The 21,303-nt window shown below is 46.1% G+C and overlaps 1 protein-coding gene across 2 annotated transcripts in view; it reads right to left on the bottom strand.

Annotated features, from left to right (window-relative positions):
- CAPZB (capping protein (actin filament) muscle Z-line, beta) overlaps window positions 1-21,303 on the bottom strand; it is a 146,419-nt gene that overhangs the window by 68,116 nt on the left and 57,000 nt on the right. For both annotated transcript variants that reach the window (XM_011934022.1, XM_011934023.1), the window contains exon 2: window positions 15,420-15,509. In XM_011934022.1, the coding sequence (XP_011789412.1) occupies window positions 15,420-15,509 (90 nt within the window). The remainder of the gene's footprint in view (window positions 1-15,419; window positions 15,510-21,303) is intronic.

The raw sequence follows: 21,303 nt of genomic DNA, 5'->3' as shown, positions 1-21,303 counted from the left end.
TATATATATATAAAAATATGGCTGGGCGTGGTGGCTCATGCCTGTAATCCCAGCACTTTGGGAGGCCGAGGCAGGTAGACCACTTGAGGTCAGGAGTTTTGAGACCAGCCTGGCCAAAATGGTAAAACCCCATCTCCACTAAAAATATAAAAATTAGCCAGGCACAGTGATACAGGCCAGCAGTTCCAGCTACTACTAGAAGGTGAAGATTCCACCACCTTCCTTGGATGATTTGCACCGAGCATTTTTCCCACACGACTTCCTTTAATAATCACAATTGCCCTCTTGGAGAATGAGGCAAATCCAGAATTCTCTCCATTACAAAGATGAGGAAACTGAGGCCTGGAGTCTAGGTAGCTTACTCAGGGTCACCTAGACATTCAGGGTGCATGCACCCAGTCCAAGCTGACTCATGACTCCGTGACTTTAAAGACTCTGTCCAGGCCGGTCGCGGTGGCTCACGCCTGTAATCCCAGCACTTTGGGAGGCCGAGGCAGGCGGATCATGCAGTCAGGAGATCAAGACCATCCTGGCTAACACGGTGAAACCCTGCCATCTATGCTAAAAATACAAAAAAAAGTTAACCAGGTGTGATGGCGGGCGCCTGTAGTCCCAGCTACTCGGGAGGCTGATGCAGGAGAATGGCATGAACCCGGGAGGCGGAGCTTGCAGTGAACCAAGATCACGCCACTGCACTCCAGCCTGGGCAACTGAGCAAGACTCCGTCTAAGGAAAACAAACAAACAAAAAAACCAAGACTCTGTCCATATACTGCCACCTGCTGGGACCACCAGCCCTTGAGTGCCAGGGGCTGAGGTCTCCTGAGTCACAGCTAAGCTCCACGAGGCATCCCTGTCCCCTCTCATCTCTCGGTCTCAGATCACACAGCCTAGAATGTCTAATGTGGACTCCCCTCAGAATTTGGGGATAGCGGGGTTTTTGGTTCATTATCTCATATTTATTAGGCATCAACACGTGGCCAAAGACTGTGTTAGGGTATGGAGGTAGAGGTAAGCATCATGGTATCCCGCAGGTGCTCAGAAACCAGAGGGCCCTCCAGTGCTAAGACTACAGTTGCAGCACACAGCAGTGCTTTCAGTGCGTTAGATACAACCTGGAGATTTGGCTGTCCCTACAGGCAGCGTTTGGGACTAGGAAGGTCAATGAGACAAGAAAACAATGTGGGTGAAGAAGTATTAAGCCTCTTTAAAACACCTGATGTACATATCGCCTCTACTCCCAACTGATGTTCAACACATGGTTAGAAAGAGGCAAAAAAATTTTAAAAAAAAATCCCCTTGTATGAAGGATAATCCTTTCAGCCTGGGGCAAATCTCCTGAAGAGTTTTGTTCTGAACTAGGAGTGTTGTTTTAGCTTCCAGTCAATAGTAATTAAGAGTCCCAATATATTCCAGAAAGAGGGAGAGGGAGATTAACGATCATTAAATCTCTTCTGCATTTGGCTCCGAATCTCTTTTTGGAGGGGCCGGCTGTCAGATGCTCCCTCCAAAGCGTCCATCTGACAGCACTCCCGCCGCCACCATCTGGAACATCAATTCCAGTGCTCGCCTGAAGGTTTCAATTACATAAAAGGCAATGGGCCCACTAGGACCTGAGAGTCTGGAGTCTCAGAAGGGCTGCTCACACCCCCTCTCCTGCACACAAAGCCTCTAGAATTTGGTCGGCAGTCCTTTGCAAAGGGACTTTTTGGTGGGGGCATGGGACTGGCCAGCCCCTTGGCAAGGCCTCTCTCAGGCAGGGTCTCTGCGTGCTATGACTGACAGGGTCTCTAATGAACCTTAATTGTGAGCTCGACAGGCCCAGGAAGGCAGCCACAGATGTGGCAAAGGGCAACCACAAACCGTCTGATTAGTGAATAAGACGTGTCCGGCCCAATGAGGGCCAATGACCCAAAAAAGGAGGAGGGTGGGACTATTCCTCCCCCACGCATCCCTTCTAAAGCTCTGAAGTGCCTTTATATAAGCAGTGCAAAGCCTCTGGGTGCACTGGAACCTCCCCGCCCGCCGACGCCCACAGCACTGCCTCTTGGCAGCCGGCAGCTGGGATGTCGGGGTCTTGTGCTTGTTACCACAGATGCTTCCATCTCCATCAGCAGTGCACCTTCAACCACAGGAGTCCAGAACAGGACGCCCTTTCAACGTGGGAAGGGGAAAGCTACCCACTATGAAGACTGAATAACTTCTTGCTGGTGCTAAGAATTGTGAAGATAGCTGCACTCAGAGTCGGTCGTCCTCTGGTGACCTGCAGTGACAAGAAGAAAGCTACTCCTGGAGCAGCTTTGGGCACAAACAGCGTGATGAAGACAGGCTTTGTAGTCAGGGGTAGATCCCAGCTCTGTTCCTTACTAATTAGCTATGAGGCTTGGACCAACTCATGAAACCTCACTTGGTTTCCTCATCTGTAAAATGGACACAAAAGATCAACCTTGTGGTGTGCAGTTTAAATAAGCAAAGTGTCTGGAACAGTACCTGGCACACAATAGTTATCTCTTAAAACCCAGGAGAACAGCAGAGTATTTTACGCAAGTTTGACGTGACCTCAGAACTCCTTGCAGTCAGCTACTACAAGCCAGGTAGTATGCTAGAAGCTTTACACCCACCATCTCTAATTCTTGAGGTTAATGTTGTGATGCCCATCTCACAGATGAGGAAACTGAGGCTCAGTGGTCACACAGCTAAGACGTGATAAAGATGAGAGCTGAACTGGATTGTGCCTTTCAATCTCGAGGCACTAAACCATCAACTTCAGTGCTCCTAACCAGGCATTTCAGGCATCCAATCTCAGACTAACAGCCTAGAAACACCTAACCAAGAATTTTGTAGAACCTGAATTCCCAAGTATACCAAAAGAGGCTTCTCTGGCCTGGCATATAAAGGAGTGGTAGGGGCACTAAATGGCCAACCTGTTTCCAAGGAAGTCTGCAAAACAAGTGACGACTCCACTTTCAGCCTTGATCTGCTTCTTGGTTAGTGGCACCTCACAAGCATTTTCTGCATCAGGGTCATGAACAGGTGCAGCAGGTGAGCTGCTAAAACAGCTTCCCCACCAGAGAGCAGTCCCAGCAGAGGCCCAGAGAGGAAAGACACTACAGAACAGAGGCCCATCACTGGGAGGTTGTATAGGACCCTCACACATAGACTGGGAGGCTCTCAAGCTGGGGAAAAGGATGCCTGGGGGGAGACTGGAGATGTGGGTTCAAGAAGGGGACAAGAGATTCAGAGGACAGAGGAGCAAGAGGTGAGCAGTACTGATAAGGAAGAGGGTAAACGGCAAGGAAGTGGGAAACCGACAGAAAGGATCCTGAGGACCCGGGATTCACAGGTGACCTGGCACCTCCGGAAGGCTGAGGAGTGAGGGGTCTAATAACCTGGGAGGCTGCAAGGCTGGCTTGTCCTTGGACACTGAGATCAACCTAAGACTCCTTCCTACCGCCTCAGACCATCCAGCCATGCTCTTCTCTAGCTTTCTCTCCCAGGGCTTCTGAAGACTTTCCCAAAGATAACCGGGGGCAGCTCCTCATTCAGGCAGCAGAAGCAGGAAGAAAAGCGCCTAGTGAGCAATCAGGAAGAGGAGGGGAAGAGACCCCGCCAGGGCAGACTGTGCAGCTGGTGTCAGATGACCCTTATCTCTGCAGAATAGAAACCAGTCAGCCACAGCCTGGACGCTCAGCTTCTGACCTCCATGACTCGCCTTTGGGTAGGGGGCCGTGGAGTTTCCAGCTTCCTGTTTGGGGAGCCTCACTTGACAAGTTCTCATGACTATCTACAAGGCCTCGACGGAGGGCCTCTTAATCTCCTTCCTCAGTTAAATAAGCCGAGTCCTTGCAAATGTGCACTGGGTTATAAAATGCCCCACTGGTACCAAGGCTGGGACTGGGTTCACCTGTGAAAACGCAGCCCAGAAGCCTGCCCAGGGCTTCAGAGCACAGCCTCTAGGCTGACAGAACCCAGGAGTGAGCCAACCAGCCCTAGGAAGCCAATGAAGGCGGTAAAGGCATCAGCTGGCATCAATTAAGTGCCTGTCTTCCACTCACGTCTGCAGTTTACACGCACCCCGAATCCTCACAACCGTCTCATGAATTCAGCTTTCGGAAACTATGAGAGATGAAGTCTCCTGCCCAAGGTCTGAAAGATGGAAGGTGACCAGGCCAGGATTCAAGTCCCAGTGAGCCTTCTCTTCTGGCCCTAGTGAGCCACTCAGGGACAAAGACTGTGGGCTGGAGCATCTGCTGGAGGCCCCTGCCTGTTGTGTTCTCTCCACCTATTTAATCCAGATGGGGCAGGTCATAGACCTGAGAGAAACTCAGGCCTCTTCTGCCAGCAAAAGGGGAGCCTGAAAGTGGTGACATCAACAGAAGAGTATCCATGGTGATGTTCTTTTAGTTCTAGGCAACAGACCCCTGGCTCTGAGAGATGGAGAGGCCATCAGGCCTGCACTTTGCAGAGTGGGGGCCTGAGACCCGGGAGATCTGCAATTCCCAAAGCAAGTTAGTGGCAGACTCCAAGCCACAGCCCAGGTCTCCTGACTTCCAGTAAGATTTGCCAAGGCACCTTCTTAATGGACACAGTGCTTTCTTTTCATCTACCTTTGTCCCTCCTATTGAAGCAGGAGGAAGTTTCCTGAAGCAATTCTCTATTTGCAAAAATAAATAAATAATTCCAAAAAAGCTATGTTTCCTTCTATCCCATTTTACCAAACAGTTATGAAAATAAGAGGTTTGGCTAACATCACACTTAGGGACATTGTCAAAAAAGGGTGTAGAATCCAGGCCATTTAGTGTGTAGGTTATGACCCTTCCCAGGAAACCAATGTTTCCCAAAGTGCATTCCTTGAAAGTGAGTTATGAAAAACAGGTTCAGTTCTTTTTTTATTAACTGCGGGACTTCTCAGAGCCTTTAATATGCCAACATGGGTGATGATGCTCCTAATAGACAAAGGAGTCTGATTATCCAGACTCTGGATTTCTGGATTTCTCCCAGTCAATCGCTGCCCTTTATCCCTCAAGGGACTCAATGCCAAGGTGAGGGGATCCCCTTTACTAGAAAGTCACGAAACGTGCAGGTCACAGTCCAACAAGAAACGAATCCACCCACCAAGCAGAACGAACAGTCGTCCATGAAGGAGCCTTTTTCCAGCCATCCCATCCTGGTTTATTTTGCACCTCTGACTACCAGTGAGGACCAAAAGTTTCACATATTAGGCATTTGCGTTTCTTCCTCTGTGAACCGCCTATGTAGCCAGCTCTTTGTTCTAACAAAGTATTCCCACTTTTCTTATTGATGGAGGCAATGCCATGTGGTGGCTAACAGCCCTGGAGTCAGGTTGTCTGGGTTCAAAGCTTAGCTCCACCATCATATTTGATGACCCTGGATAAACTGCTGGAGGCCCTGCTTCTTCGTCTTTCCAATGGGGACAACAACTGTAATAGCCTCAGCAGGTGTTCTCAGATTTAAAGATAGAAGTGTTTTACCAAAAGGTATAAATGCTTTTCAGAGTGTGTTCCTTGCTTTTTAATTTTGTGTAAACTTCTAAGTTAAATTTGCATGCAGTCAAAGCTATCATTTCAGCACTGGCTTATGCACCTTCTAAAAGCCCCTTCCATCTCAAGATCAAATACTGATGTTTGCTCTCTGGGTCTTTCATGTTCGTTTAAAGGTTAACTCTTCAGTCCATGAGAAATATGAAATATGACTACATGCTGTTGCAATAGTGTTTTAGTGTGTTTTCCTTCAAAAGTATTAGCTGTTTCAACACATTTATTGAACAATTATTTTTCTTCCAAATAGGAATACCACTTGTGATTGTTCTAAGTTGTTCCATTACCAGGTCTGTTTCTGAGAATTCTGACCCATTTGCTTCCGCCACTCAGCCCGGAGCTCTGCAGCTGTCTTCAAGCACTGCCTGCTTGCCTCTTAGGTGACTGCCTCTAAATTAAATGTACCAAAATCAGCCTGTGCTTCAGCATAAACCAGTTAGAACAGATAAGATGCCAGGGGAGATGGTGGGACAAGAGCCCATTTGTAACAGCAAAAGGACATGCCACCTAGAAATAAGCTCCGTATTACCGAACCGTCCCATTGGTTCTTGCAGTGCACTGCTTTTTCCAAACTTTTTACATTTGTTTTAACTGAAAGTATGGTGATATGCTACTTGTGTCTGGGCAGGATGCTTTCAAAATAGCACTTTCCCCCCAAACACACACAATGCAAAGTGTGGAGGGGCGCGGGGCTGCAACTGGAAGCTTTGCCTCTGCCCCACTGTTTCAACTGAGCCTGGGTTCCCCACAGCCCGGCCGGTGAAGGCAGTGGCGGCTCCTCTGCTGGTCAAGCTCTGGAAGAGCACCACCTGCCCAGAGCTCCACACCAGCAGCGGCAGGAAGAGAAGTTTAAGTCCTTTTCCCTTAGGTACTTCTATGGTGACCATTCTTCCCCAGCCCTCATTATAAATTTCCTTTGCATTTTCACTTTTAAAAGATGACTTAGCTTTGGCAGGACATGTAAGAAATGGCACTCTATAATACTTTCATTTGTAAGATTGTAATTCAGTGGAAAATACTGACTGGAATCAAGAGGTGGGCTTGACACCTCTTCTTCCCAACCCCACCATACGCATCACCTATCAGGTCAGAGACTCACTGCCCTCCTCCATTCCTCGGTTTCCTCCCACTCACTTCACAGAATGGCTATGAAGACAGATAAGGTCCTGGATGAAGTGTATTAATAATGAGACCATCTATCAGTACTTGCTGACATCTGATGGAGATCCATTAAAAATTTATTTATTTTGGCCAGGCACAGTGGCTCACACCTATAATCCCAGAAATTTGGGAGGCCAAGGTGGAAGGACTGCTTGACTTTAGAAGTTTGAGACCAACCTGGGCAACATGGTGAGACCCCCATCTCTATTTTCTATATTTAATTCAAAAAGATGAAACAAATTTTTTCCATGTAATTGAAAAGTATTTTATAGGGAGCGAAAGAGGGAAGTGTCAAATTGTTAATCTGAGATCAAACAAAAAATAATTTCTACTTTGAAATTTGTAATCTCTGAAAAATAACCAAAGCTTACTGGGGTGACTATCTTAAAGGCGATGGGAGAACATCAATTTTCAAAATAGTTGGCTTTGGAGAAATTCAAGCCCCTTCCCCTAACGGAAAATCAACCGTGACTGTTCTAGGACAGCTCAGGACTGGTGGATATATCATTACCGTCTCCTGGAAACAGTCTTTGCTCCCCAAGGAACACACACACAAAATAAAGCCAATGGCCCTACTAATCTCTTTGGTTCACTTCCTTTCCCTCTCATTCATTCTACCGTAATTGTCTGGATTGCCTTTACAGGAGGCAATTCATCTCATTCTTAATTGGATAAAATGAGGAACCATTATGCTGTATGTAACAGAACTCACCAGAATCTGAAATCACTTCTGGCCAAATCTATGAGGGAGCCTGTCAGGTTGAGAGCACCCCAGGAAATCCCACTTCCTCTTTCTAATCAAATCATGCCATTTCTTCCTGGTGGAGAAGAGCTGCCTGGCTGCCACCTGGACACAAATCAGAGGCTGCACTATTAGGTGGCAAGTCCTCAGGTCAATAACAGGCCAGGGTCATGAAAGGCCGCCATCCTCTGGGGAGGCCAGGTTGGGCGGGAAATGGCCAGCTCGGCACCTACGGTCCAGAGTGAGCCTCCTGTTCTCCCTGCCTCAGTCGCCACAGCTGCCACCCATTCACAGAGCAAAAGGCCCACGTGAAAAGACTCACCACAATTTTCCAAGGAATGGAGTTCATTAAAATACTGCTGGAGGCTTTTGGCTGGGATGCTTTTTCTCCTTGTATAACAGGAACTACAGCAGTGTTGTCTATAGGACAGCTCAGAATACGCTCAGAAACATCAGTCACAACAGAGACTATGTAGGGGCTGGTGCATATTAGCAATGATTCCATCCATTCCCCGGCTCCTGCTCCAGAGACAACACTCGGCCCAGAGGAGAAAACTTCCAGGCAGACCCCAGGATGGGTGGGAGAGAGGAAGCCAAGTTTCCCCACCCTTAACATAAACCCATGGGGAACTTCAGTGGAAAAAGCATTTTTTTAATGTTAAAATGTCTTGCATGTGGGCATGTTTATGGATTGGAATACAATTTATTTTTTAATTTTTTTTTCTTAAGAGATGGAGTCTAGTTATGTTGCCCAGGCTGGTCTTAATCTCTGGGGTTCAAGCAATCCTTCCACCTCAGCCTCCCAAGTAGTTGTAACTTCAGGCGAATGCCACATTCCCAGACAGAATACAATTTCTAAGTAAGACAAAACATACAATGCTCTCCTTGAGGTAGGCACCTTTGGATTTTCCCCTAAAACTCCAAAGATGTGTATCTGCTCTTCTTTCTTCCTCTATTGACATGAGTACTTTGGGAAAAGAATCTGAGAAGCACCAAGGCACAAGTCACTGAGAAAACAGTTAAAAGGTGGTGAGCAATGGCTTACAGAAGTGGACAAACATTTACTGAGAGCTGGGTACGACCATTAAAGAGCCTCTAATGCCTTTATGTGTAAAACAAATAAGCACAGCTGCCAGTTATCCTGTTCAATAGATGTACAGCGTGCAAAGCTGACCACAGCCAAGTCCTCCTTCCAGAAATTAATTCCCCACAAAATGTCAGCTCCATAGAGCGAAGCCTTTCATCTGGTTCTCCACGAAAACCCTGGCACCTAAACTGTCTGGTGCATGGATGGTGCATATAATAAATGCTTGCAGAAAGAATAACTCAGTTCTGCAGCTCTTGCTACTCATCCTCAGAGCTTATTCACTGGTCAGTGACCAGTGGCCCGAGAGAATCCAACTAGGGCCATTCTTTTCGGGGATCAAGCTGAAGAATCCTCGCATTTTGACCTGTGGAAGAGAAGGCAAGGAATAAAGGCTGCATTTCTTCCCAGAGTAAAACATAGTGCCTGACTTCCAGGAGGTGCTCAATAAATGTCGACTGAATCCACTACCTTTTCATCTACTTCAGCTGAGACCCCTTCAGAAAGGCAAAAACTTAAAAAGAAAAAAGAAAAAAAAACACAGGGTCTCGTTCTCTTACCCAAACTGGAGTGCAGTGGGGTGATCATAGCTCACTGCAGCTTTGACCTCCTGGGCTCAAGTGATCCTCCCACCTCAGCTTTCTGGGTAGCTGGGACCACAGGAGCATGCCACCATGCCCCAAATTTTTTAAAAATTTTCAGTAGAGATGGAGTCTCCCTATGTTGCCCAGGCTGGTCTCAAACTCCTGAGCTCAAGCAGTCCTCCCACCTTGGCCTCCCAAAGTGCTGGGATTATAAGTGTGAGCCACCAGGCCCAGCCCAAGTGAAGACATTTTAAATGTTGTCTTTGAAATAAAGGAGGAAACATGCTGGTCTGAGACTGTTGGAATGACAATGCTAAAGGGCAAGCTAGGGAAGAAGAAAATGTAAGCCTGCTTACTCTATTAACACAGATAAAGCAGATGGTATCTGGCCTTCAAGATCCCCAAAGGCCGGGGTAGTCGTCTTGGGTCCCAGGCCCAGTGCACCTTCATCACCTGGGGGACAAAACTGAGTTGTGCTCCACACAGCTGTCCCTGGAAAAATAATTTCCAGATTTCATTGCTTTAACTATTAAAGACTGAAAACTGAGCAGCACTGCTTAGCAGACATCAGATATTCTGCTAATCAATCGTATTAATGAACTATTAACTAATAGGATCAGCCTTCATGTCACCAATCAATTACAAATGTGTGTGAGCTGGCCCCATGGGCTGCTTCATGGAGAGCAGGTTCTTGGAAACGTAAGCAGCAGGTCTCCACTCACTCGTTCACTGAAGCCCAAACGTGGACACGTCCCCCACGTGCTCAGCCTTCTCATCTGTCAAATCACACTCCCTGCAGATTCATGCAGCCCTGGGGTAGCGATGCAGGGGGGTGACAGGGATAATTTCAAAGTACGGCTACTGCTAAGGCTAGCAATGTGAAGACCTATGCCCAGCTGGCTCTTTCTATTTCTAGAGCGCTGTTCTAGCTACTTAAAAAGAAGAATATGTTGAAACGAATTAACCTATGAAGTTATCAACTCCCCAGTAAAAAATCAGGGTGTCTCTTCCACCTTTACCTCACTGGCCTGGATACTTTCCCAGCCCTGATGTCTTCCCCTTGCTTGAGTAAAGTCTGGGGACACCCAAGAGCTGAGCCTTAGGGCGACTATAAGAAAGAAAGAAGTGAAGGAACTAAAAACATGAAGTGCCCAATGTTTGCAAGCAGAGACTTTCTTGCCTAGTTAAACGGATTCACGGCTATTTTTGGTTTGCTCTTAAAAAGGCAAAGGACGGAAGGCCTGCTGGGTGCCAATATGCAGAAACAAACACCTTCCTCAGCTCAGGGCTCAAAATACACCCCAGCTGAGACATTTCTGCTCTTGCTGCCAGTGTGCAGAGTAAGGCCATAGAAGGGCCAAGTTTATGAAGCCAAGGGAACATCTTCACATCATATGATTCTTGGCCCTCATGGACGTGTGGGTATTTTTGAAACAGCTTAACAACAGATTTTGGCTGGATTCACTCTAGCACAATGGGATTAATATGTAAGAAAATGATGTTTTGGCCATCTGCAAAGGAAGGTAATTTCCCACCAATCAGAGCAGGCCTCATAATCCCAAGGCAGCAAAAACTCTGATGCTGGGAAGAAAAAAGAAAGCTGATCTGGCATGACAAATTGGGCTGCCTTGTCCTGGCTGCCAAGCATCCCTCACATTTCTCTTTAATACCACTCTATAATCAGACCATGGTGGACTGGATCCATTCCCCTACAGTTCCCTGGCCCTGACATCTAAGCGAGGCCATTCCCTTCATGGGGAATGCTGGCAAATCCTAACATTCTCGTCCGTCTTAAAACTGGAGACTTTTCCCTTCATGGGGAATGCTGGCAAATCCTGACATTCTCGTCCGTCTTAAAACTGGAGACTTTTCTTGAAAACAACAATCTCCCCACCTTCACTGTCTTGGGCAGGTGAGCAGGGAGGAATGACTGCTGTTTGCACGGAGCAGCAGTGCATTAGCTACTTTCAAAACATCTGACTGATCCCAGATTACACCAGACAAAGGCCTGGATCCTTTGCCTTTAGACAGGTGCATAATAGTGTGAATTTTCTGAAAATACAGCTTTGGGAAGAAACTAAAACTGCATGTGAACTTCAGTGCCACAACAGTATACTCAGCATAGACCAATCCTTACAGAATAAAAGCATTTTGTAAATCCAGTTAAACAGGAAAGAAGAAAAACTGTCATTCCCAGAGAACACTGGCAGTAATGAAAATAGAACATTCAAAGAAGAAACTTCCAGGATCAGTCACAGGATCCAGTACAAAGCCAGTGCACTGCCCCTTATGTAGCATCATATGTAGCAAGGAGCTCAAAGCCAGGCCATCAATCAGAAAATGGCTTTTGAAGCATGTCAATATAGTATTTTGTCAGTAGTGACGGGGTTTCACCATGTTGGCCAAGCTGGTCTCAAACTCCTGGTCTCAAGTTATCCACCTGTCTTGGCCTCCCAAAGTGCTGGGATTATAGGCATGAGCCGCTGCGCCTGGCCAATGCATGTCAATATAGTTTTAATGAGGCATGCATTAACAGATCCTAATTTGTTGAAAAGTCATGCTCCATTTCCATTTTGACATTCCTCATACTTCAATTAAAAAATTAACGAGAACACCATTTCCCCAACCCACTCTGGATGATGGGAATCCACTCTGGCCTCTTGTTCAGCCTCTGAGGTAGACAGGGCCCCCAGATAGCCTCCACAGAGCCAGAGAGGGGAGCTGGCGCCTCTCAGGCCACTCCCTGAGGCAGTGGAGGAAAGAGAACCACTAATCATAAATGATCTGGCTCTGAGAAGGGATTTTTTGCCCCATGACTAGTTCTTGCTTTTAAATTATGTGAATTTAACATTATTCTCCATAATATAGCTATGTGTTAACATTTTAGATTACTAATTAATTTAATTAACAGTTTCCCAACAGGCAAAACTGACACACCACACAGACATTCCACATTTCATCTGTTGCTTTCAGTGTGACTAACCCAAAGGAACCTGGCAAGCAGGAGAAACCAGACCTCCCGGCGCTCCCAAGCCACATCCCTATCCTGGCTTCTTCCCCATAGAGTCTAAATCATCTAAAGGAGGTGAGGTGGCCATATGTACCTTAAAGGGGTGTTGTATGACTTTGAAGAAATAATAAACAACACAAACAGAAGTCCCCAGCTTAGTCCTGGGCACCTAGCAAGTATTCAACACATGTCAGCTGTCCACCTGAACCTCAGCCCACCTCCACCAGCTCTAGCATACATTCTACAGAACACAAAGTTAAAAACAGAAAAGCAGGAATGCCTGAGGTCAGCAGTTCAAGACCAGCCTAGGGAACATAGGGAGAGAACCAGTCTTTATGCAAAATAAAACATTTTTAAAAATTGGCCAGATGTGGTGGTGGGCGCCTAGAGTCCTAGCTACTCGCAAGGCTGAGGCAGGAAGATCATTTGAGCCCAGGAGTTTGAGGCTGCATTGAGCTTTGACTGCACCACTACATTCCAGCCTGGGCAACAGAGCAAGACCCTGTCTCTCCAAAAAAAAAAAAAGGAAAAGTAGTATGCTCTGACAGTAATCTATATAATGTCACACACTACATCATCTATCAGTGGTAGATATGGTCTGGCACTTCAACCTATGTCCAAGTACCATCCTGCAACTAAGCTTCAGAGGTGATCTCTCTCATTATCTGGCTATGGCGAAAGACAGCTCTGGATACGCTCCTTCATTCACCATCAACGCTGCAATTTCCCTGTTGAGCCTAGGGAAAACCGGCACAGGCAGCAAGCGAACCAGTTGACCAGGTTTTCATAAAAGCAGCTACATGCACATCCCTGAAAGAGAGAGTGATGAGGGAATCCCGGAGAAAAGACACAGCTGTAGTGAAACACTTCAGTTGCCATAAGAACAAAATAGCCTATTAAACACCAGGAAGGGTCTACTGAGAAAAATGTGTTCATCATTTCCTACTTCTATGTTTGGCTTATTTCTAAAATACAGTAATAACTAAATTGGCAAACTAAATTTAAACTCAGCCAAGCATGCTTTCATGCTGAGTTTAGAGGAAAAACAAGCCCCTGCAGCTGACCAAATTAAAGGCGGATCACACCTTCAACTTTTGCCCACCTTTTCCACATAGGAGCAATCACAGATTTCTGACCAAGAAAAATGCAAAGCCATTAAAGCACTTCCCAGACCGTACTCTGTAGTCCTACCTCACAGGACTGTTGAGAGTTTAAACATGGCTGCGTGTGAGGCGCTGCATACAAGCTCAGCAGTCAGTGGGCTGATGGTGACCATTCTCACCACATCAAGTCCAAGGTCTCCTCACTTTCAAGGATACCTCCTACCTATCCAACTTCATACTTCAGTATTTCTCAACAAAGGACATCTCCTCTAACCCCTCCAGCCCACACCGCCCACCCGCCCCCAGCTCACATTTCACATGCTCAGGTCCAGGTTTTACACAAAACTGGACCCAGCCAATCTAATGGGCAGGCCAATGTTTAAAAATCAGGATATTCTGCCGCACGTGGTGGCTCACGCCTGTAGTCATAGCACTTTGGGAGGCCGAGACAGGCAGATCACTTGAGGTCAAGAGTTTGAGACAAGCCTGACCATAATGGTGAAATCTAGTCTCTAATAAAAATACAGAATCAGCTGGGCACGGTGGTGGGCGCCTGTAATCCAAGCTACTGGGAAGGCTGAGGCAGGAGAATTGCTTGAATCAGGGAGGCGGAGATTGCAGTGAACCAAGATCGCCCCACTGCACTACAGCCCAGGTGACAGAATGAGATTCTGTCTCAAAACAAACAAACAAACCAGGAAATTTTACATAAAAACCCAAATAAATGGCTCCTCTAGAAAAATGTGAAAATGAGCAACAGAGGCTCGATTTCCAACAGGGCAACAAGCACCGGGAGTAACGCGGGCAGCTGTCCTTTTCACAGGGGCCTGTGCCTCCAGATCCCGCCAAGCCCACTTCAATGATCTTCCTCACTCGCTGGTTCCTGGCCGGGGACCCCTGATCCTGAGCACACAGTGGGTTCATTTGCATCGCAACTACGTTACTACCCATCTGAAATGTCAACTGTCTGGCGGGGCCCTCTCTTTTTGATACCTGCCTTCTCTCCGCTTACATCAGAAGCACGTGCAGTTGTCTCTCTGAGCAGCCAGTGACCTCAAGAAACCTGTTTCTTCCCATTTCCTGAATTACTATGAAAAAGATACAACAGATTCCCAACTCCTTCCACAGGCTCTGCTCTGTGTCACACACTTGCCTCTTAGCTGGGAGTTTGCATCCCTATAAATATACAAATAGTGGCACTGCAGACCTTTCGGGCTGCTGTATAAAGTTTTCTCTGTGAATGACATGCGTGCCTCTCCTAGCAGTCATATATTTTTCCTAGTAAAACTGTTCTGGATGCATCCAATGGAATTAAATAAATCACTACAGCGTATGAACAAGTTCCCAACCCACTCTAAAAAGATACCTCACTAATGAGCCATGCTTGGCAATGGATAATCACATCCAAGACCACATGGAACACAACAGAAAAAACAGAGGACCAGACTCAGGGACTCGCGTTCCAAACCCAGCACCAGAACTCACTGCCAAGTGATCAGGGTGATTCGGTTGGCCTCTTAACACCTGATTTTATTCCTTTCCAATATTTCCTGTGGCTTTATAGATGTTTTTGAATATTTTGGGCAACTCTTAAACAATATGGTGCTAGTGAATTTGAGGCAACATCTTGAGACCAATCATTCTGAGCATAAAAATCTATGAAAATGAATAGAATATTTAAAAACTAGATGTGACGGGCCCTTTAACAAGCCAACTTTTCCTTGTTATACCTTTTCAAACTAGAAATGAAGCCACGGAAGCATCTTACAGGTAGACGCTTGTACTGTGTTGGCTGGAGAAACTCACACAATAGCAGAGACTGATAGTGTCTGGCCTGCGTGCACTGCCAAATGTCTGTGGGATGGGTATAACCTCTTCCCCGCCACGTCTAAATGCACGCTTCTAGAAACTGAAGACAAGGCAGGTGGGGAGGGAGCAGACTGTCATTAACTTCAGAACTCCTAACTTGGGTTTCATCAACACAGATGGTTCTGAACGACAGACCACCATATGAAACCCATCTTCTCTCTGCCTGGAGGAATCTCATAGTCCAGTGGCATGGTCTGCCAGGGAGAGAAAAGGTTTCCTATGTTGTGAATTCTGCATGGAAAAAGCTACACAAAAGCAACCCACTCTTAGCCACAGTCTCAAATGGAACCATATGAAGGAGGCACGTACCAGGTCGATCAGGTCGCTGAGGTTTTTCTCGATTTGCTGGGGAGGCAGGCGCCTCATTAGGTCCAAGGCACAGTCCAGCTGCTGATCACTCTGTGGAGGGAGAAATAAAAGTGCATCAGTCATTTTTGCCAGAAGGAATATCAAAAACTCCTTTTAAAAAGCATGCTTGTCCAAGGCATTCTAAAACCCAAAGAGCCGTGTAGTGGGCCCTCTGCCAGGTCTCTGTGTGCCGGTAGCCTGGAGGCGGGGACTGTGCAGGCTGTCTGTTCCCCTTTGACAGCAGTCTCTGTCTCAAGTGGGGGCATCCAAAAGACCCTGAAAGAAGTGGAAGCAGGCTGGAGACGTCAGAAAGCTCTCTCACCAGCTCCCCTGCTCTGCTCAACAGGCCCTGGCGGCTGCAGATGTTGTGTCTCGCAGTTGGTTCCATGGTGAGCATACTCAAGTAGCGGATTACTTTTGCCCTTTGTTGTAACCTGGGTATAAACAGCAGGTAACATCCCCAAGCCAGGTTCCTTGATGAGCTCTAAGCGAGGGGGGAAAGCCAGGCAAAGAACAAGTGGCAAGATGCACACGCGTTAAAAGTGCTTCATTCATTCAATGGAAACTTAGGACACTAAGACCTGCACTACACTAGTCAAGAGCTCACTCCACCCAGCAAAGTGGACTGCAAATGCAGTAAACTATGTCACTGCAGCAGCAGAGGACTGGAAAGACAACTATGACCCTTGTTTATCAAGCACTCTTTTAAAAAATGTTTTTAATTCTTTTAAAGACAGGGTCTTGCTGTGTCACCCAGGCTGGAGTGCAGTGGCACGATCTTGGCTCCCTACAACCTCCACTTCCCAGGCTCAAGTGATCTTCCCACGTCAGCCTCCCAAGTAGCTGGGATCACAGGTACATGCCACCACACCTGGCTAATTTTTATATTTTTGGGGGACAAACATGGGGTTTTGCCACGTTGCCCAGGCTGGTCTTGAACTCCTGGGCTCAAGCAATCAAACTGCCTTCACCTCCCAAAGTGCCAGGATTACAAGCATGAACTACCGTGCCCAGCCCAAGCACCTTTTTAAAGCTATGCGTCCTGTGCTTCACAATACTCTCCTCACAGTATATATGCTGCAAATATTTACTAAGAGCCACCATGTGCCAGTAGCAATAAATATATAAAAAAGAGATAAATAAAGGGAGGGGGAAAGGAAGAGAACTGAGCAGAGGCGAGGCTGGTAAAGTGCAAAGTAATTCAATGCACAGTGGGTTCTAACACGGAAGGCTAGACCTCAGGAGATGAGACAAGAAATAAAGTGAGAAAGGTGGGCCAGGTCCAATGGTGAAGACCAGTGTATGCAACTCTAAGAGGTACAGGTGACTCCAAGTAAGGCAGATGGAGTCCCCAACACTACCCAAGCAGAGAGGCACTATCTAATTTGTATCTGGAATCTGCTCTGCTCAGACCAATTTCAGGGTTTTGAAAGGCCTAAATCAACAAGCTACAGCCTCATAAAATACACAAAGTAATCCTCAAAATGCCACATTTGGCCTTAATGAAATACAACTTTTGAATATTACCATTTATAATCCAGGTCTCTTAACCACAAGTAGGCTGTGGGACGAGGACCCACTTCATAGTCACCAAAGACATAACACATTATTAAGGAGAGTCAATTTCATTTTTTTAAAACAAGATGTTGACATGGCATACACAGCCGGCTGTTTTAAAAAAGAATGAAAGAAAAGAAAAAGCCTGTCCCTTGCTCAAAATGGCTATCAGTGACAGTTCATCCTGGAACACACAATGAACTGGCTCTCCTGCAAAGAGTAAAGAAAAACACCACCCCAGAAACTCTACCATTTGTTTTGCTTAATGCCAGCAACATGAATTCCCCACTTGTGCCACGCACTTCTATGCCAACATGTCAGCCAAGGCCACAGTGACGGGTTTGGCCCACTGGCATGAGAGGAAATTTTAACACCATGTCTAGGGCAGAACACACAGATAAGCTGATTTGACTCTAGAGGGACATATTCAATTCCCAGTACTGCCATTCATTAACTTATGGCCTCGGGCAGGTTTCTTAATCTCTAGAAGGCTCTATTTATTTATCCATAAAATGGGAACACAGTATCTTCCTTAGAGAGTTACAATAATTTAGTAATGCATGTGAGATATTTAATACACAGTAGTATGTGTTTAATGATTAGGGAATGTTGCGTGCATACAAATATATATACAGCTTTTAAATATTTTAAAATTTTAAATGATTCCCCTGCCCAACCTCCCTGCCCCTCAACCCAGCCCTGGATCTCTCTCTCTTGCTCCCCTTAAACTAGAGCTAATGTTCAAACTCAATAAATAGCTATGTATTCTCTTGGCTGAGCAAGAATAGAAAACCCTAAACGATTCAAGTCAAACTCGTTAAAAGGTATAAACTAGTATTTCTCAACTAGGGTTTGCACACGTGCGCACACACATACACACACACCTCCAACCAACCCTGCCAGGAGACATTTGGCAATGTATGGAGACATTTTTGTCACAACTGGGAGAAAAGAAACTACTGACATTTAATGGGTAGGGGCCAGGGATGCTTCTAAATGTCCCCAAACGCGATACACAGCCTCCCCACAACAAAGAATCACCTGGCCCAAATGTTAATAGAGTTAAGGCTGAGAAGCCCTGGGCTAAAAATAATTGCTTTGGGGGCTGCAGATTCCCAGAATCTGATAGACGATCAAGTCCCTCTCAAGAAGAGTACACATGCAGGGAAACATTTTATATACAATTCTAATTTAAAGACCACACAAAACCCCTAAAAATTTCTGGTCTTCAGAAAGTATCTCAACCAGATATTAGCAATCCTCCTTATAAATGAAAAGCAAATTTAGATATAAGGAAGCCTGTCTAATTTGAAACTGTGATCCAGGCAGAACATAGAAGGGATTAACCAGAAACTGAGCAGTGTTATCCAGGAAAAGACCTAAGTTGACCAGAGGAGCTCAAGGTGAAAGACGCTGTTTTAATCCTTCTTCGGAGCCTGTTCACAACCCCAGTTCCAATATGCTGATCACATCCCCACCCCACAAGGGGGCTACAGAGTCCTCTGTCGGCCTGTATCTAGTTGACAGCACTAGAATACCACTAAGAAACGATCTGACTCGTATTTTGCATTAATCCCAATTAATCTTAATTGGAAATGTTTCACTACAAATTTCTAGGGCTAAGGATGTTTAACTATCATTCAATGAGGAAATGACTAAATGCTTCCCGTAAGTGAAGCAACATGGGAAAGCTTAATGACAGCTTGTAAGACGTTAAAATTAGAGTTAACTGGAGCCATTTGCTTGGGAGTCATCCCAAACCCTAAGGGGTCCAAACAGGAAACGGCACCGGAGAATGAAGCAGATGTGGATGACCTTCAGCTACAAGCAACGACATAAGTGACCCCGGAAATGGAACGATGGGGATGGAGGGGGGGGCTAGTCCCAGGGGCCTCCCTAGGATGCTGCCACTTTTATATAAAGCTCAAAAACAAGCAATAGTGAACGTTTTTTGTTTTTTCTTAAAGATAGGCTCTTACTCTGTCACCCAGGCTGGAGTGTAGTGGCACAAGCTCAGCTCACTGCAACCTCTATCTCCTGGGCTCAAGTTATCCTCCCACCTCAGCCTCCCAAGTAGCTGGGATTACAGGCACACGCCCCCATGCCTGGTTAATTTTTGTTTTTCTTGAGACAGGGTCTCACTTTGTTACCCAGGCTGGCGTGTAGTGGCACAATGATGGCTCACTGTAGCCTCGACTTCCCAGGCTCAAGCCATCCTCCCACCTCAGCCCTCCAAGTAGCTGGAAGGCCACCATGCCCAGTTAATTTTTTGTAGTATGGTAGAGATGAGGTTTTGTCATGCTGCTCAGGATGGTCTCAAACTCTTAACCTCAAGCGATTCGCCCACCTCAGCCTCCCAAAGTGCTGGATTACAGGCAAGAGCCACCATGCCCAGCCAATTTTTCTGCTTTTTGTAGAGACAGGGTTTTGCCATGTTGCCCAGGCTGGTCTGAAAGTCCTGAGCTCAAGCGATCCACCTGCCTCAGCCTCCCGAAGTGCTGGGATTATAGGTGTGAGCCACTGCACCTGGCCATGAACAGTCTTATTATTTAGACATGTGTTTTAGACTAATATAACAAGGCTTTTTTTTTTCTTTAAGCCAAGACAAGGGAATGATAAATACAACATTTAAGAAGAGTAGAAGAGCAGTTCCAGAGAAGCCATGAGGGGAAGATGAAAGCTAGGTCTCACATGGAATGGCAGGTTCAAGGGTATTCATCATAATCGTGATGTTTAAGTTATGATGATCAGATATCTAAACTTTTTTTTAAAGGTAATAGAAAAAAATACAAAGTATGCAGGGAGTGGTGGTGTGCACCTGTAGTTCCAGCCACTCGGGAGGCTGAGGCAGGAGGATCGTTCAAGCCCAGGAGTTCTGGGTTGCAGTGCACTATGCCCGTCGGGTGTCTGCGCTAAGTTTGGCATCAATATGGTGACTTCCTGGAAGCAGGGAACCACCAGGTTGCCTAAGGAGGGGTGAACCAGCCCAGGACAGAAACGGAACAGGTCAAAAAAATACAAGAAAGAACAAGTAAAGAGAGGGCTTAGGACTCAGGAGTCCAGGGTCCAAGGTATTCCCTGTCATTAGACATCTGTGTTCCTTGGACTGCTCACTTAATCTCGTGGCCTGGGATTTGGCCCAGATGAACTCTAAGACTCCTTCTAGATGGACTGCCCTCTATCCTACTGCGAGAGTAGACACACCCAACCGCCACACCCTTTAAAACAAGACCATCATCCTGGATTTGGCCGCCTGCAGGCCAGCAACTGGGCTACAATTCAACAACTGTGCACTGAGTGCCAACCCTGGGCCAGGCCCTGAATCTGGCCCAACAAATGAGACCCAGTCCCAAGCCTCAAGGAACCAATTGTCCATAAAACAGCAAGTAACCACAAGGCCAAGTGGTGTGTCCAATAATGAGACAGAGAAGGTACAAAGAGACAAGGCACAGTTCACCATACACTGATTTGTACTTCTTTGTGTCAATTATTTTCCTAGGACTTCCCTCCCTCACATGGCTACAAAATAAACAGAAGGCCAGTCGGGAAGTAAACTGTCACCCAGTGGCTAAGAGCTCTTTAGGCTCCACAGGCCGGCTCCTTCAAAACTCTTGACTGGTCCAGGCACCTCCTTTATAAAGTGAGCTTCACCAGTTCCACCTCCCAGTGGTGTGCTCCAGGTGGAAAGGTAAATGGTAAAAGAAGGACCGTTCCTCCTCACCCTGTGGAATTCTCTGCCCATTCAATTAGTCATCTGATCATTTATGTGAGTGTTTCCTAGGTAACAAGCACTGTTTTTGATGCTAAGTGGTCAACATAAAAGTCTCTGCTCTTCATGGAGCTTATGGTGCAGTCAAAATCAGTATGAAAAAAAAAATCAAGGAAGGGTCCTTGTTAGGATGTCAAATAATAAGGAGGGGACAGTTACCCCACTTTTAGCTGGCAAGGCTCCAAGGGGTAGGTTTAGGGGTTTTTGTGTGTGTGTGTTATTTTCTTCTTTTGGTATATAAACTGAGATAAGAAATATTTCACTTTGTTTTCATAAGATTTAAAGAAAAAGCATAAAATTGCTTAAATCACCCTGCAATAAATAAAACAACCATCAATATGGACTAAAACAATTTCTCAGAATAAGAAATCACTCAAATAAAACCCTACGTATCTGCTACAGTGTTCAGACATCTGATAGTATTGTGAAATCATCTGCATACAGGAAAACTTGGCCTACTAAGCAAACTCCAGGGCAAAGTCTGATTTGGAAACCATCATCAAGTGAGATGTAACCAGT

The sequence above is a fragment of the Colobus angolensis genome, unplaced genomic scaffold (assembly GCF_000951035.1).
Source record: "Colobus angolensis palliatus isolate OR3802 unplaced genomic scaffold, Cang.pa_1.0 Scaffold130, whole genome shotgun sequence".
Classification (NCBI taxonomy): Eukaryota; Metazoa; Chordata; class Mammalia; order Primates; family Cercopithecidae; genus Colobus; species Colobus angolensis.
Note: the sequence above shows the minus strand (reverse complement) of the source record. Positions and strands in the feature narration are given on the sequence as shown.